The sequence below is a fragment of the Triplophysa rosa genome, linkage group LG15 (genome assembly GCF_024868665.1).
Source record: "Triplophysa rosa linkage group LG15, Trosa_1v2, whole genome shotgun sequence".
NCBI lineage: Eukaryota > Metazoa > Chordata > Actinopteri > Cypriniformes > Nemacheilidae > Triplophysa > Triplophysa rosa.
The window spans coordinates 6,647,897-6,663,287 of record NC_079904.1 but is presented as its reverse complement, the minus strand read 5'-3'; the positions used below and the strand labels follow the sequence as shown (position 1 = coordinate 6,663,287).

The 15,391-nt window shown below is 39.1% G+C and overlaps 1 protein-coding gene across 6 annotated transcripts in view; it reads left to right on the top strand.

Annotated features, from left to right (window-relative positions):
* Window positions 1–15,391, top strand: part of cdc42bpab (CDC42 binding protein kinase alpha (DMPK-like) b) — a 48,019-nt gene that overhangs the window by 4,944 nt on the left and 27,684 nt on the right. For all 6 annotated transcript variants that reach the window (XM_057352272.1, XM_057352270.1, XM_057352273.1 and 3 more), the window contains exons 2-5: window positions 9,783–9,874; window positions 11,608–11,691; window positions 12,080–12,175; window positions 12,670–12,818. In XM_057352272.1, the coding sequence (XP_057208255.1) occupies window positions 9,783–9,874; window positions 11,608–11,691; window positions 12,080–12,175; window positions 12,670–12,818 (421 nt within the window). The remainder of the gene's footprint in view (window positions 1–9,782; window positions 9,875–11,607; window positions 11,692–12,079; window positions 12,176–12,669; window positions 12,819–15,391) is intronic.

The following is a 15,391-nucleotide window of genomic DNA, read 5'->3' as shown; positions in this document are numbered from 1 at the left end:
GTGCAGAACGGCCGGCACGGCAGTGTTCTGTCCCATCGGGAGCTGCTGATTGGCTGTGATGCTGCATGCAGGCGAGCGCCTTTCTTAGTCTGCCTCCTGATTTATGTGACTTAATACTTTGTGTGTGTGTATTTTTGGTGACTGCGGTGCTGGTATGCCCTTGAGCTTTGATGCATTAGAACAACTGATCCAGATCCCGATGCTAGCGCATACAATGCTAAACTGTGATACTCAACATGACCCATAGATTTGACCCCAACATTCAATAGGCTAAAAATACAACCCGTCGTGTGAAAAAATGATGGATGTGCCATTGACGCCACATAGATTTGTATTCCTGTTATTGCAAATGTAGACAGAGAATAATGATTTGAGGGTTCAGTGGTTTTGGCTTGATTTCGGTAGGTGTACATTTCTGTTTTCGCGTCACAGTTTTCAGTCTTCAAGGGTCACAGGAACTGGAAGCTCTTACTGGACTTGCGGCATGATGAGGCCGCCTCACGTACCACACCATGAGGACATCCTGTGGTTGGTTGTAGTGATTTTTGTCTGTTGGTTAGCCTGTAAACAGCCTAACGTTAGCCATTTTGATGGTATTAGCTTCGCTCATCACATGTTCACATTTCTGCCATCGGTTAAATCTCATGAGATCTGCAATTTGCAAAATGACCCCCACGCTTCAGTAACTAGAACGCACTTGGTGAAGATATTTCACGAGCTTTCCAAATTGCAATCGTCCAAGTATTTTTAGGATAATTACTCCTGCATGTTACCAACGCAGTGCCCGTGCAATGAATAGTTTAGCTGAATTGCTGTAATAGCGGCTTGGCTGTAAAGGAGTTTACGCTTCGCAATTTGTTTCGTTTTGTTATTTGCAAAATAAGGACGTTTAAATAGATCGAAATCGGCTGTTGATAAGCATCATGCATGCTTCAAGTCTCTGGCAAAACATGACCTAAATGACTTATTTTACTAAACTGACCGATCAAGATTCGTACTGTCAAAATAAATTAGCCTTGGCTGCAAGTAGATCTTTCAAACTGGAGCTTCAAAACCCGAGCGTCCATTTCAGTTGGGAAGTGGCACGCTTGGTGTTCTCAGTTTGTGTTTGTCATCCGGTTTTTCACAATAAAATGGCAATTGGGAGTGAGATAAGTAAGATAACAGATACTTATAGTGCTGCATCATTGTAGACTCAAACCAAGGTTTTTTGGGGGGGGGGGGGTGTTTGGCACCAAGGCAGTAGACTAGATTAAAGGCACTAGTGATGGCTGTCACATGTCAAATATATCAAGGTTAGAGATGAGTTCTCTTATTATGAGTGCTGTCAGCATGTATTGGGCCCGCTGCGGGGGTGAGGAGGAAGGGCACGGGTGCAAGGAGATGCTCAGTAAATAGGGGATGGGTTCTCTCATACGAGTCTGTATTTATAATTCAGTGTGTTTTAAATTTAATTTTGGTAATGGTTTTGGTTGTTAACTAATTCTGTTCCGTAATGCAAGACGAATCCAAATAAGGAAGACTTTGCGGTTGATGCGGTATGCACGTGTCAACTGTCCAGTCAAGCTGAAAGAACATGCCCCCCCAACCTGTCTGTCATTAGTGGATGTGTTTTGCAACATCTTTTCGTTTCTTTGAAGACCAATCTGCTTTTTTCTACTCTCGTGTATATTTGTTCAAGTAGCTGTCGGAACACGTTTCGCCGTAGTGCATATTTGCAGGACACTTACGTTTTCAAGTCCTGACACCTTTACACTGAATGTTATAATTAGTAGTTGTTTCCAGCCTGAGGGATTGTGGCCCAGAAAGTGTTTTCACTGGAGGAGTTCTGAGATGTATGTGCTCTATATTTTTGTCCTTTTTATTAGTTCTCTGAACTAATAAAAAGATATAATCTGTGATATATCTGTCAGATATAATCTGTGAATGTTTTTTTTCATGGCATTTGTGAAAGTGTCATTAGAGCCGGGTTGGGCGATTTGCTTGTTTGCATTGTGTAGTAAGTTGTGTAACTTAAGATGTTTTTGGATGGGATAAAAACACAATTGTACACATTATGACTTTTGCACTTTGCAGTTTGGTGTTAACCTTTACTCTTTAGTAAATTAATCTTGTAATCATTACATTGGAAAGAAATTGCCCTGCATTGAAGTAATTGCATAAAATAAAAAACGATTTATGTCAGTGAATTCTGTCATTATATACTCACCCTCTTGTCATTTCAAACTTGTATGGCTTTCTTTCTTAAGCAGAACGCAAAAGAAGATATTTTGTAGAATGTTGGTAACCGAACAACGGTGGTAACATTCACTTCAATTGTATACACACAAAACCAATGCAAATCAATGGGTACCGCCATTGTTCGGTTACGATTATTCTTCAAAATATCGTCTTTCGTGTTCTGTGGAAGAAAGTCATACAGGTTTAAAATGACAAGAGGGTGCGTAAATGTTGACAGAATTCTCATTTTTGGGTGCAGCTATGCCTTTATGCAAACAGAAGCTGTCATCCATATTTTAATAATTTACAAGCAAACTCTTATTTGTAAGGTGTTTAATCTCAGCCATGTAGACTAACTTTTAACTTTTTTAACTCCGTCTTAAAAATGTCAAGTTTGTTCATTGTCTTTCAGCAGACTCATTGTATGCTGTTCAGTTCGCACTTTACCCATCAGTTTTTCCGTTCGCTTTGCAAAACTGACCACTAGTTTTCTTAACCTTACGTGAACGTCATTGTGACTTTGTGAGAAATATGTGTGCGTGGATCACGTTACAAATTGCAGGTTGCTAATGCGGATTGATGCTTGTTTATAATGGGAGTACACTGGACACACCGTCTAGCCACAATGACATTTTCACATGTTCCTGCAGAGTCGATTAGGGATTTCGATAATGATGATTACGATGGCAGTGACATGATAATTTGAATGTATTACATGGGAGGTGAAGCTTCCATGGTTACATTCGCCTACGGGTCATTTAGTCAGTCGAGGTAGGAAACGTCCAGCTAGAGTTCATTCAGAGCCCTGTTCTCACAGAATGCGGTAGGGTAGGGTTACATCTACTGTGACATATTTTGCCACAGGGAGGTGAGTCGATGGTATTATTTTGTCTGAAAAACTCCTGCAAATCTAATACCAGTATTTTACAGCCCTGCCGATATAGTGTAAGAGTACAGCAGTGTGTAAAAGCCTAACCCTGCTTGTGTGTCAATGTCATCTTGTTGGATCACCTTCTCTGGGGAATATTATGACCATTCTGCTATTCTTCTAAGTGTATTAGGTTCTGAGAAATAGTAGTGCTCGTTTTATTGATATCTTTAGTGTCAGATGGACCAATATCATACACTACTCTAATTTCCTTAACACAGACAGTGTAGCTTGTTCGGTTCGGATCTTGTGTTGTTGCAAACCTATAGACCACTTAGCAAGTATAACACTGGTCAGAGAGAGATGGTATAACCAGTTTTACTTTGTTTAATATTATTATTTTTAACGTTACATATATGATCAAATCTAAGATATTCGTTTGACATTTTGATTCCGTTATAAATGATCTGTTGGTTGCATTTTGTTCAAATGTTTGTGCAGTTTTAAAAACTGAAACAGGAAGTTCTTCTGAACCAGCGTTGGACCAGCGTTGTTTACGTTATCCGAAGTGGTCTTTTTTCGTCTGTGGAACACAAATGAAATTTTATAGGAAGTATTCTTGCTCATGTCATTCCAAAACTGTATTATTTTCATTTTTCTGCAGAACACAAAAGAAGATATTTTGAAGAATGTTGGTAACCAAACAACACGGGACCCCATCGACTTCCATTGTATGGACACAAAACCTTTAACATTAAACTAAAACATTTCTCAAAAGATCTTCTTTTGTGTTCCAGAGAAAGAAAAAAGGGTTAGACAACATCAGGCTGAATAAATGATGTCAGAATTTTTATTTTGGGGGCAAGACACCCCTTTAAGTTTCAAAAGAATGCAAAATAGCAAATAATTATGACATAAGCAGTAATTATAATAAAAAACAATAAGCAGTAGTAATTACCAAATCAGCAGGTATAAGCAAACCTGTTTCTTTCAGAAAGTTTGGGTCTTTGTACGCTGCACACATTCTCTACTGTCAGCTCTCTCGCTCTCCTTTGAGACTGATGGTGTCTTGTAAAGGTGAATGGTGACTTCATGTACTATGATGTAATCTATTTTAGCTGCACTAGCATGTCTGTTTATTCCTTATGCAGATGGATGGAGTGATGGGACAAAATGAAAGAAGATGGATTTGCTTTGGTAGATTATGTTACAAAATTGGTGATGAGACTGCAGAAACACACCAAGTGCAGTTACCTGGAACACAGTAAATTAGGCTGAGCAATCCCCAGCTTCTTTGTAAAAGAAAGATGTTGAACGCATTTTTTGCGTGTTTACCATTGCGTTTTGTCTCTTTCTTTTGTAGAGTTTCTGTTTCTGTTACAAACAGAATTCAGTGCATGCACCTTCCTGCATTTTTAACATAGCGCATGTTTAACATAGCTGCATGGGTTAAAAGCGCTCTTGCTCTCTTGGCACCTGTAATGCACTTCCAGCACAAATCTTCGGTTTCAGACACGTCTAATAGGGGCATGTGGATTCTTCGTCTACCCATTTTTCCTCAAAGAACATTATCAACATGCAAGATCCTATTGCTTTGTTCCCGATGTCTTCCTCTGGCTTCATTGTTTTGGGGAATATCCTGTTTGTGGATAGCAGTGGTTTAGACAAATCTAATTCCTGTCCGGCCTGACACAAGCCATCTCATCGTGTTTCTAAAGCGGAGTGGGTTGTATGTATTATGGGTTTGGGAATTTGAGCGTCATGGGTGCTCACTGTAGCGTTAAACACAATTTATCGCCCCATTGCATGTTTATGCGGTATGAAAGTGATTCTCAGGCATGTTTATGTACGTTCGCTACTTATTAATGATTTAATGCCCTTCGTCAAAGGTTTCATATATCACCCCACAGGAACTGTGGTACTCTAACTCTGCCTTAGGGATTGAAGGCACCATGACTTTTTTTATTCATCTGATATCCTGCCAGTTTGTTTAATAACAAGGACTTCTGTCACATAATATGAGATCACTGCCTTCATTCTGTAAATGTAATTTTTTCAGTCTATCGGTACTTTGTTTGCTCGTCTTATTGATTGTTTTATTAGTAGTAGCAATATCCTCCTGATGTAGTTTGTAGTGTGCAGTGCAGCAGGGCATTGTGGGAATTGCAAGACATACAGTTATAACTTATGAAGGAGAATAAAAACAGAGTCATGCTTCATGCTCTTTTAATCAGTTGTTTTTGTGTAATATCAGAATGTAAGAGTATTTATTTTTCGCAATTTATGGCCTCAAACTAATGTCTTCTGCACTAGCACTATGCGTTTTTATGCATATGCACTAACCACCAGTTCCCAAAAAGCGTCATGGACACCCAACCAGAAATGTATTTCACTATGTTGTACTACTATAAATTATTTAGCTTCATCATTGAAGGGATAGTTCATCTTTTAAAATGAAACTTTTTCTTCATTTACTCACCCTCACGTCATTCTAAATTTGTATGACTTTCTTTCTTCTGCGGAACACAAAAGAAGATATTTTGAAGAATGTCTGTGACCCAACAATTTGGGACCCAACTGGCTTTTATTGTGTCGACACAAAACCACGAAGACATTTCTCAGAATATCTTCATTTGTGTTCTGCTAAAGACAGAGTCATATACAGGTTTTGAATGACACAAGGGTGAATAAATGATGACAGGATTTTCATTGTTGGGTGAACTATTCCTTTAATAAAATCTTTAATAAAACCATATAACTAAAACTTGTGGATAAATAGCAGACTCAAGTAGTTTTCTCTCAAACTAAAGCACTTTGAGAAACACAGTAGGTATGTATACACCTTTTGCTTTACTCCACATTGAATGTAAATCTGATGACACAATTCACAAAATACCTTGAAATTTCTCTCTGCATGTCCCTCTTAGCATTAGCATGTTGCCTCTTTCAAGATGCTAAAGCTGAAGCACATCACTACTTGTCGTGACTGTAGTGTTAATACTCTGCCGAATGCCTTGTTAGTCTCTCTGGTTACGGCAGAGAAGGCCATCCTCAGGCATTTTAGCTCCAGGAGCCAGGACGTGTTCTTCTGGAAGCGGCATTTTTGCGTTGTTACTTCACTGTGGCCGTAAATAATCCCTCTTATGGCTTCCAGATGTCCCCTTGCCAGAAGAGTGGATATGGGAGCGCACAATCGCTGCCTAGTATTCGTCTTTGCATCTCTCTTTGTACACACCCCTCTCCCCAAATACAGCGAGGAGGGCAAATTTACTCAAGCACGCGTCGATTCTCACGAGCTGAGTGTCACGCACACCCTCAACCAGTCTGGTAGACGTGTTTTTCAAGTCTCACAATACCAAAGAGTTTAGTTTGACACTTTTCAGACCTCAGTATACTTAGCATACTTTGGAAACACCGTATAAGTTTTCTTTTGTTAGCATTTCTTAACTACAGTAGTTAACAACATGAAGTAGCAATGAAGTTGATTTCAACGTTTTCTAACACATTTAACTAACATTAACAGAGATAAATAAATGCTATTAAAATATATGCTAATAGTTAGCTAAAGCATTAACGTTAACAAATGAAACCTTATTTTGAAGTGTTACAGTTTTGTCTAAAATGTCAATAATGTGGTAAAGACGTTTACATTTACGACGCTGCGCACCTCTCTCTGGTTTGTCATGGCAACTGTTGCTATGTTTGGCATGCCTGTGTTGTTTTTATTAGGTTTTCAGGTGAATTATACTGTTTGGCTATTGTTACCGCTAAAGCTAATATTGTTAATCCACTTATCCGTAGATACATGGGGCGGAGCACGATTCATGATGTTGCACGTGTATTCTGTTTCTCCATTGATGGGGCGCTTACTTGGACAGTGTTTATTTGGTTTAAAGCTGTAATCCGTCTGTTACCATCTCTGTTTGAAACATAAAATTGCAGTTTATTTTACAAACTGATGTATACGTCGGTTAAAGTCAAATGGCGTCAAACTGACATTTCCAATGAAATAATATGTGACAGTTCAAGCATTATTTTAAGCTAATCAATAATGGACCTTTTTTATGTACTTGCTTAAAGGGATAGTTCATCCAAAAAGGAAAATTCTGTCATTATTAAAGTGATCGTTCACCTGAAAATGAAAAAAATTACCCTCATGTCATTCCAAACCTGTATGACTTTCTTCTGCAGAACTCAAAAGAAGTTTTTTGAAGTTCACAACATTAGCCCCCATTGACTTCCAGTGTATTGACACAAACCACTAAGACATTTCTCAAAATATCTTCTTTTGTGTTCCACAGAATATAGAGTCATATACAGGTTTTTTTGAATGACATGAGGGTGAAAAAATTATGTCAAAATTAAATATTGGGTGTACTATCCCCTTATTAACTGATTTTTATTTACTTTTATCTAAAAATATTGCAGCTTTAACCCTATAAAAAGCTATGACCCTCTATGGTGCAATACACAACATCATTTTTCTTATGTACATTCAATCAAAATTAATATTGAAATACCTAAGAAAATATTCAACAAGTATGATTTTTCGTAGGACCCTGCTTGCCAGTTGCCAGATTTTTCCATTATAAAGTGGTTACATGGTGATTCATGAGCGCTTGTGGGGTATTTTACTCATTGGTTGCTCACAGTCAGTCTTTGTAACAGAGGAGTCTTTTATTACTTCAGTGTTTGCTGCTTGAGCATTATATCTGTATGTGTAGTCAGGGGTCCCACTGATGTAGCACAGGACTCCCACTGCAGCACCGCACGTATTTTAACATGTGGCTGCCGTTAACCCATGTCAAAACTGTTGAAAGTTTTACCAGGGTCAAGCATGGCTGATTCTATCCAGGGATGTTGGGGAATATTTTCACCCTCTCTCCTGTGGTATTTAGACATAGCTGGTATTGTTAGCATGTTCTTAGCTGACAGCAGGGTGTGATCGAGTACCTGACCTGTTATATGTTACTGTTTGGACTGTTGGATTAGCCTTGGGTCAGTGACTGAATGTAATTACAGTTTAATATAGAGAAGTGCTGATGGGATGTAATGACCTGGCTGGGTAATGAATGCCCCGCCGGGACCAAAATGCCTGGAAGCCACCAATTGTACCTTGGTGATCTAGCAGCTTATTTGCGCTGAGAGACAGATCATGACCTCTTGTAGACTAGAATAGTGTGTGTGTGTGTGTGTGTGTGAAACATTTTCTTTGGGGATAATCTATATTATTAGATGTCACTTGATTTTACATTTCCTGATGTATGAGCTGTAATGCTTTGAGATTGCAAGACTGCAAGAGTGTTGCTGTATGGCTGTTTGGGTGTTGGACAGTTCCCCCAAAAATAAACATTCTGTCATCATTTATTCACCCTCAAGTTGTGAGGGTGTATAAATTTGTTTAAATCTGTATAAATTTCCTTGTTTTTTTGAACACCATTGACTACTAGGAAAAACTACAATGGTTGTCAAAAGTGCCCCAGAACTGTTTGCTTTCCTACATTCTTCAAAATATCTTCTTTTGTGTTCATCAGAACAAAGAAATTTATATTGGTTGATTTTCATATTAATGTTACGAGTTGCACAAATGGCTTATAAACATTAGATCAGAGAGAATGTATGTCAGACCTTTTTGCAAGTGCCACTTGCTTTAAAATGTTGTCCGTCTTTATGAAAAGTTTACCTAATGCCTGTAAATTTATATATTTAATTGTATTTTCAGTATTCAAATACTTTTTGGGGCCACTGTGTGCTCTGGAGACTACGTTCCCCTGAATCTCCACATTCAGAAAGTCTTTAATAAGCTGAGACCAAACAAATTTCAATTTGACCTGTTTGTTTTAGTCTGACGGGCAATTCCTTTACTCTCAGAGGTCCAGATTTCTTCAAATTTCTCTCCTCTGCAACCCTCCAATGTTGCCATGGCAACAGAGATGCTCCACCCTGTGTGCGTGATGCTGATTGGATGAGAGTTTTGAGTCATAGCTGTAATTGTTCTGCAGTGGCAGCTTTAACCACGTGCTCTCTCATAGAAAAATTTGCAGCGTCACACTTCAATAATGCGTACAAGAGGTAGAAGAAGCAAAGGCTTTTGGACGGTGTATTTTAACAAATGATCACTCTTACATCATTCTCACATAGTACTCGGTTTAGAGGCTGATGATGTGGGTGGCGTGTTTGTGCAGTTGTTTAGGATAAGCATGACAAACTTTATCCTTATCCGACTGAAGTTGAGATCATCCCCTGCCTGTTCCCACGTTTATATCTGAGCTAGGGATGGCAGGCCTCCCTTTAGGACGGTCACACCCACTGCTCTGACAAGGTCTGACTTGGACTTGACATGTGGAACATTTGTCATAACCACAGGCAGTGAATAATAGTAGCGTCCAAAAATCTTGTGCAGGTTATTTGTGTCTAGATTCTAGACACAAATTTGGACATGTTACTAATTTGAATGTTGACAACTGTGGTTTTGTCAAATATAACTTGCTGCTCTCTTTTTAACATCATGTAGCCTTCGATTTTAAAAATAGTTCACTGAAGATTTTGTCACCATTTTCTCATTCCTATGTCATTCAAAACCCACAGGGCATCTATATGTGCTTTATTTATATGATTTTAGTTTTGGTTTATGGTTTTAATATTCTTATATATAAGTTTTTTCATGCCTTTTGTCCTCATTTTGTTTTTACAGCGAAACCTTTCACATCCAAGGTAAAACAGATGCGCTTGCATAAAGAAGATTTTGAGATCTTGAAGGTGATTGGACGGGGTGCTTTTGGAGAGGTATGTATCCTACTTTGTAACGTTCTAGATTTCTCAAAAATGACTCATAGTGGTCTCTTTGCATCTTATACAGTCAGCATTATTCAAACTTTTTTTGATTCTTACTTAGTGTTTTTGTCTAGTTTTCCAGTATAAATGTCTAAATATTCTTCAATCAACAAGATACAGACTCTCAGACAGATTATTTTGCTTGTTTTAAGCATAAACTCGTTTAATTTTGGTTTCTGGTATAGAAAACAAAACTTAAGTCATTTTGCTTCTCAATCAAATGCATCGTGATTTAAGAATTTTCAGAAAATCATACCCGAAAATAAGACAAAATTCAGTTTTGCAGTGTTTTCCATTAGCATGAGGTATTCTTCATTCAGTATTTTTAAGAGCCTGCGGCTGTTGACGTTCTTTCATACAGATGTGATGATGTCATTAAAGAATGTCTAGTTGACAGGTAGGCCAAGAAAGCCAGCGCTATTAGGTTACTTAGTGAGATCTGGCTCTCCATAAAGTGGGAACATTGGATGGGAGCCACGTTCTTAAACCCCGGCAAATAATTTTATTGAATTTTTATTGAGGTTTCATTTCACAGTGACTGAGAAAGCAGTTCTGTGGCACATGGTTCCCCAATTGTGTTTACCAAAGCTGTGGTAATGTGCAGTGAAGTACATTAAAGAGCGAGTTCAACCCGAACTGAAAATTCTGTTAAAACCATCAAAGGTAGATTAAAGTAGGGGGGTAGGACAAAATGTGTCAGCCCTTCTACTTGTCAACGTCTGGTGAGCTATGATCTCAGCCCACCCCCCCATCGGGAACATTCTCGCCTGACAGACCACTCGACCGGGTTTCCGGCCTAGTGTCTCCTCACTTCAATCCAGCTGGAATCAACAGATCTTGGAAATGGAGCAGAAGTCTCATCTGCTTAACGTGAGGCCATTTTCAAAATAACATGGGAAAGGAAGCTGCATCTCTCAGCTGTGAGAAAACGTGCAGAAGCTTTAAGCAGTCTGAGGATCAGTCACACGCTTTCATCTCCTCGTGGATTAGGAGAGGCTTGAGCAATCAGAAGACAGGCCTATGACATCAGTTCCTGTGTAGCCTTCTGAGCCAGTAGCTGCTACTGAATTGTGAATTTGAAGACGCTAAGATTGTGAAACCGTTGAATAACTTTAGCTTTAGCAAAACTGTTTGGTTTGTGTTTAACAAAGTATTTCTTCAAAACAGAGTAAAGAATACAAATTTATATTTTGCGAAACAATGTGAATAATACTGGACTGCTGCTTGTTTCAGTACTTTGTTGGCCTTTATGTGTGAGTGTGTAGGGTGTGAAAGGGGCATCTATGAAGATGTCATCCATACTTGATGACAGAAAACAAAAACAAAGAGCAATGGACTTTGAAGGGGGAGAGACAAGAACACTGTGTGCCTTCCTGATCAAACCACTGTGAAGAACATTGCCAGCACAAGTCAAAATGTATGCAAGATAAGGTTGCCTTCGGATTCTGACTGAAATGTACTGTAGATAGGCAGTTTGCTGATGATTCTGGAGTTTTAGTACAGTACAATGTAGTTTAACAGCCAAGTTTCTGTCCATCTTGGAAACTTGGGTGTGAAAGGTGGCTCTAAATTCTCATTGGTAAATAGGACTTTCACATAAAATTCCAGATTTGTAAACCCGTATTTAGGTTCCTAAAACGTTTTTAAGATCACATTAGAATTGACGTTTCTTGTCTTCCTCACAGGTTGCCGTAGTTAAGGTGAAAAATACAGACAAAGTGTTTGCCATGAAGATCCTCAACAAATGGGAGATGCTCAAGAGGGCTGAGGTAGGCTGGTATTCATCCTTACATCTCTCGACAGGGTCAAATTCAGTAAATATGGTCCAAACAACTTAATGCATTAAGCTGTAAATTCGAAATCATTGCAAATTCATTTAACTTATTTTATATGTAATGTATAAAAATTTGTCCCTTCAGCATTTCGATTTACTATCAAGCTTTTTAGCTTTGCTGATGCAGACATTTCTGCTGTTCCCTGATCTAATCCTTGGTTTGGCCCTCTGTCTTAACCCATGGCACAAGAAACCATTCAAACTTTTGTCTTTTATCTGTGTGTGATCCCTTCGTTGGGGTTCATCCTAGTCAGCCTAGTTTACATGTTGTAATGCCGAATATAAAGAGTGATTTTCTTTGATGTTTTTCTCTATTTCCCCAGACGGCTTGTTTTAGGGAGGAGCGGGACGTGCTGGTGAACGGGGACAGCCAGTGGATCACAACGTTACACTTTGCTTTTCAAGATGATAACAATTTGGTGAGTGAGAACTCTAAAGCTAATGTTGACTTGGAATGATGACATCTTTTGGGGTGGATCGGCTAATAATTGCATACGTATGGCAGATGTTCTAAAGGCACTATGAGTAATGAAGCACCTAAAGCCTCTGGTTTCTTATCTTTTGTCAGGTTGTGGAGCGGGAGATAGTGTGATGATCATCCATCACTGGTTATGAAGTTTGAAGGGAATGTGGCTCTGTATTTAATTGTGTTGTGCTGTATATAGCATGACAGGAGAAGAGGGGCTCTGTTGTGAATTATGATTGTCATGAGTGGGAGAGTCATGGAATGAAACAGAGTGATTAAAAGGTTTATAGATAAAAGAATACCATGGATAATTGAGATTGGATTAATCCAAGAATAAAAGTCTTAAAGGAATTTTAAAGATGTGATAACTCAAAGATTGTTATCTTTGTTTTTCAGTTCCTCAAATGTTCTGTTTCTTCTCTCCAACTTTTGTCTTTCTCTTGATAGTACCTGGTGATGGACTACTATGTAGGGGGTGATCTGTTGACTCTTCTCAGTAAGTTTGAAGATCGTTTGCCTGAAGACATGGCCAAGTTTTATCTGGCTGAGATGGTCCTGGCTATTGACTCGGTGCATCAGCTACATTATGTTCACAGGTGAGCTATAATCTCTCAGCATATCACCCGGATCCAAGTCACACCTGATTGGGTGCTTAAAAGATCCCTTGTTTATAAATACTGTAGCCAATCGGTTTTAATCATCACCTTCATAAAGCTACTTACTTGTCAGTTGGTTTTAAAGGGATAGTTTACCCCAAAATAAAAAATCTGTCATTTGTTTACCCTCATGTGGTTCAAAACCTGTAAGACTTTTTCTTTGGTGGAACACAAAAGAAGTTATTTTGAGAAATGTCTCAATGGTTTTGTGTCCGAAAAATGGAAGTCTATTGGGCCAATGTTGTCTGGCTACCAAAATGTCATCTTTTGTGTAAATAAAGAAAATAACACAGGCTTGGAATGACATGGGTGAGCAAATGATGAAGAATGGGTGAACTGTCTCTTTAAGGGAGGGACAGGAAAGTGTATAGTGAGTCATTAACATTTTTGGTCAGTTTTCCTGGAAGAGAAAGACTCTTACATTTGACAACTTTAAGTTCTAGTAGGTATGCATGGCCTAACACAACGCTAACATGCATAAAGCCGAAAAACTACTATTTTGATGGTATTGTGTCTTTAAAGAGGTAGTTCGCCCAAAACAAACTTACCCTCTTGACATTTTAAAAACGTATAACTTTATTTCTTATGTAAAAACAAACGATATTTCGAAGAATGTTGGAATCCAAAAATCGTTGGTCCCCATTCACTTCTATTATATGGACACAAAAACAATGCAAGTCAATGGGGACCAATGTTTTCCGTGTACCAACATTCTTCAAAATATAGTCTTTCTTGTTCTGCAAAAGAAAGAAGGTAATACAGTTGTGAAATGACAGGAGGGTGAGTAAATGATGACAGAATTTTCATTTTTGGGTGAACTATCCCTTTAAGTCAGAAACCGGAGTCAGTGAAGCAGAGCAAGCAAATAAGTTGGAACAGACAATGTTTAGTCTGATTGGATGGTAATATCTTGAGTTGGTGGACAGGAAGTGGCCTCTCTTCATTTGCATAATGACAGACAGCAGTTGCACAGAGCCCTTGCTTTGATGAATGTGTTTTGGAACTTTGGGTGTGCTTCAACAGACATTAATCTCACCTAGCACAACATTTGGCTACTCACACACTTTTTTCTCCAGTGTTATGCTCATTCTCCTTTTCACAAACAGACATGCAACCATTTTATTCTTGGTCTGCCAATTGCAGGCTCTTTTTGGGGCACCCAGAGGGCCAGGCAGAGAGAAGTTTAAGGCAGTAATCATGGGGTTAGAGGTGTGGTCAGTTCTCCTCTTGTGGGATTTTGGCACGCTCGGTTTGCGGAGGGTGGGGACAGCATGCATTGGGCTCTAGGGATGGGGTTGGCGTGGGTGTGTTTCGTATGAGAAAGCCGTGTCGAAGGGTGTGCGTATGTGAAGAAGTGTATACAAATTTTGCAAGAAAGCATAGTCATGGGTTTATACTTACCAGCTAAAAACTTAAGGGGATAGTTCACAGAAAAATGAAAATTCTGTCATGAATTAGTCGTCCTCGTATCATTCCAAATCTGTAGGACTCAATTTCATCTGCAGAACAGAACAAAAGATATTTTGAAGAATGTTGGTCAACAAACAACATTGGACCCCATTGACTTCCATTGTATGGACATTTCTCCAAATATCTTCTTTTGTGTTCCACAGAAGAAAGAGTCATATACAGGTTTCGAATGACATGAAGGTGAACAACATTTTTATTTTTAGGTAAACTATCCCTTTAAAGACACAGTTCATCCAAAATCTAATTAAATCTTGTCATCACATTTATTTACATTTTTAATACAATCTTCGCACATTTTTTCCAGTCACCATGCAGATAAAATACGCCTGCTCCTGTCCTAAAAGCTCCTTCTAAAAAAGCCTGAAGCACTTGCTTTCACCCAACCCTCGTTAGACTAAGTGTCCAGTCTGCTGTGTTTAAGTGGACATTTTTTTAAGATACTTGTAAGTGGTGTTAAGTGCCCGGTTCGTCTCTGCCAGATATTTGCATAGGGTGTCCTCTGTGTTCGTCGATCCATCGGTGAAGTGGGCCGGCCCACGTCACAGCTGAAGGGTCTGTCGGATGCACACGCATCTGTCCTGCTTGTTTTTGTTGAGTGTGACAGCTGCATTGTGCGAGTGTGAACTGGGTTATTGATCAGGGCCATATGGGGGTTCTCCTATTGATCAGTGGCATGTGTGTGATGGGAGGTTCCTTGTCACAGCTGATTCCAAAGGAGAAGCTGGAATTTCGTGTACGACCGAGACATAGCTCATCGTACCTCAGAAGTCAAGAGGGAATATCCTGTTCCCTGTAAAGATCCCCTGTCATAGAGAGCAACACACAGCTGCCTGAGGCTAACGTACTGTTCATTTGAAACGGCACAGGTGGATAGATGACCTCATGGAGCCTTTGTTTGACGACACCGGTTGCGACCTTAGTGGTGCAACATTTGATCTACAAACTGAAATGGTTTAGTCATTTTTGTAAATGTGTTATCTCCTTTGACAAATAAGCGAAAACGCGACGATATTTTTGTCCTGTGTCAGCCACCGTAGTGCTTC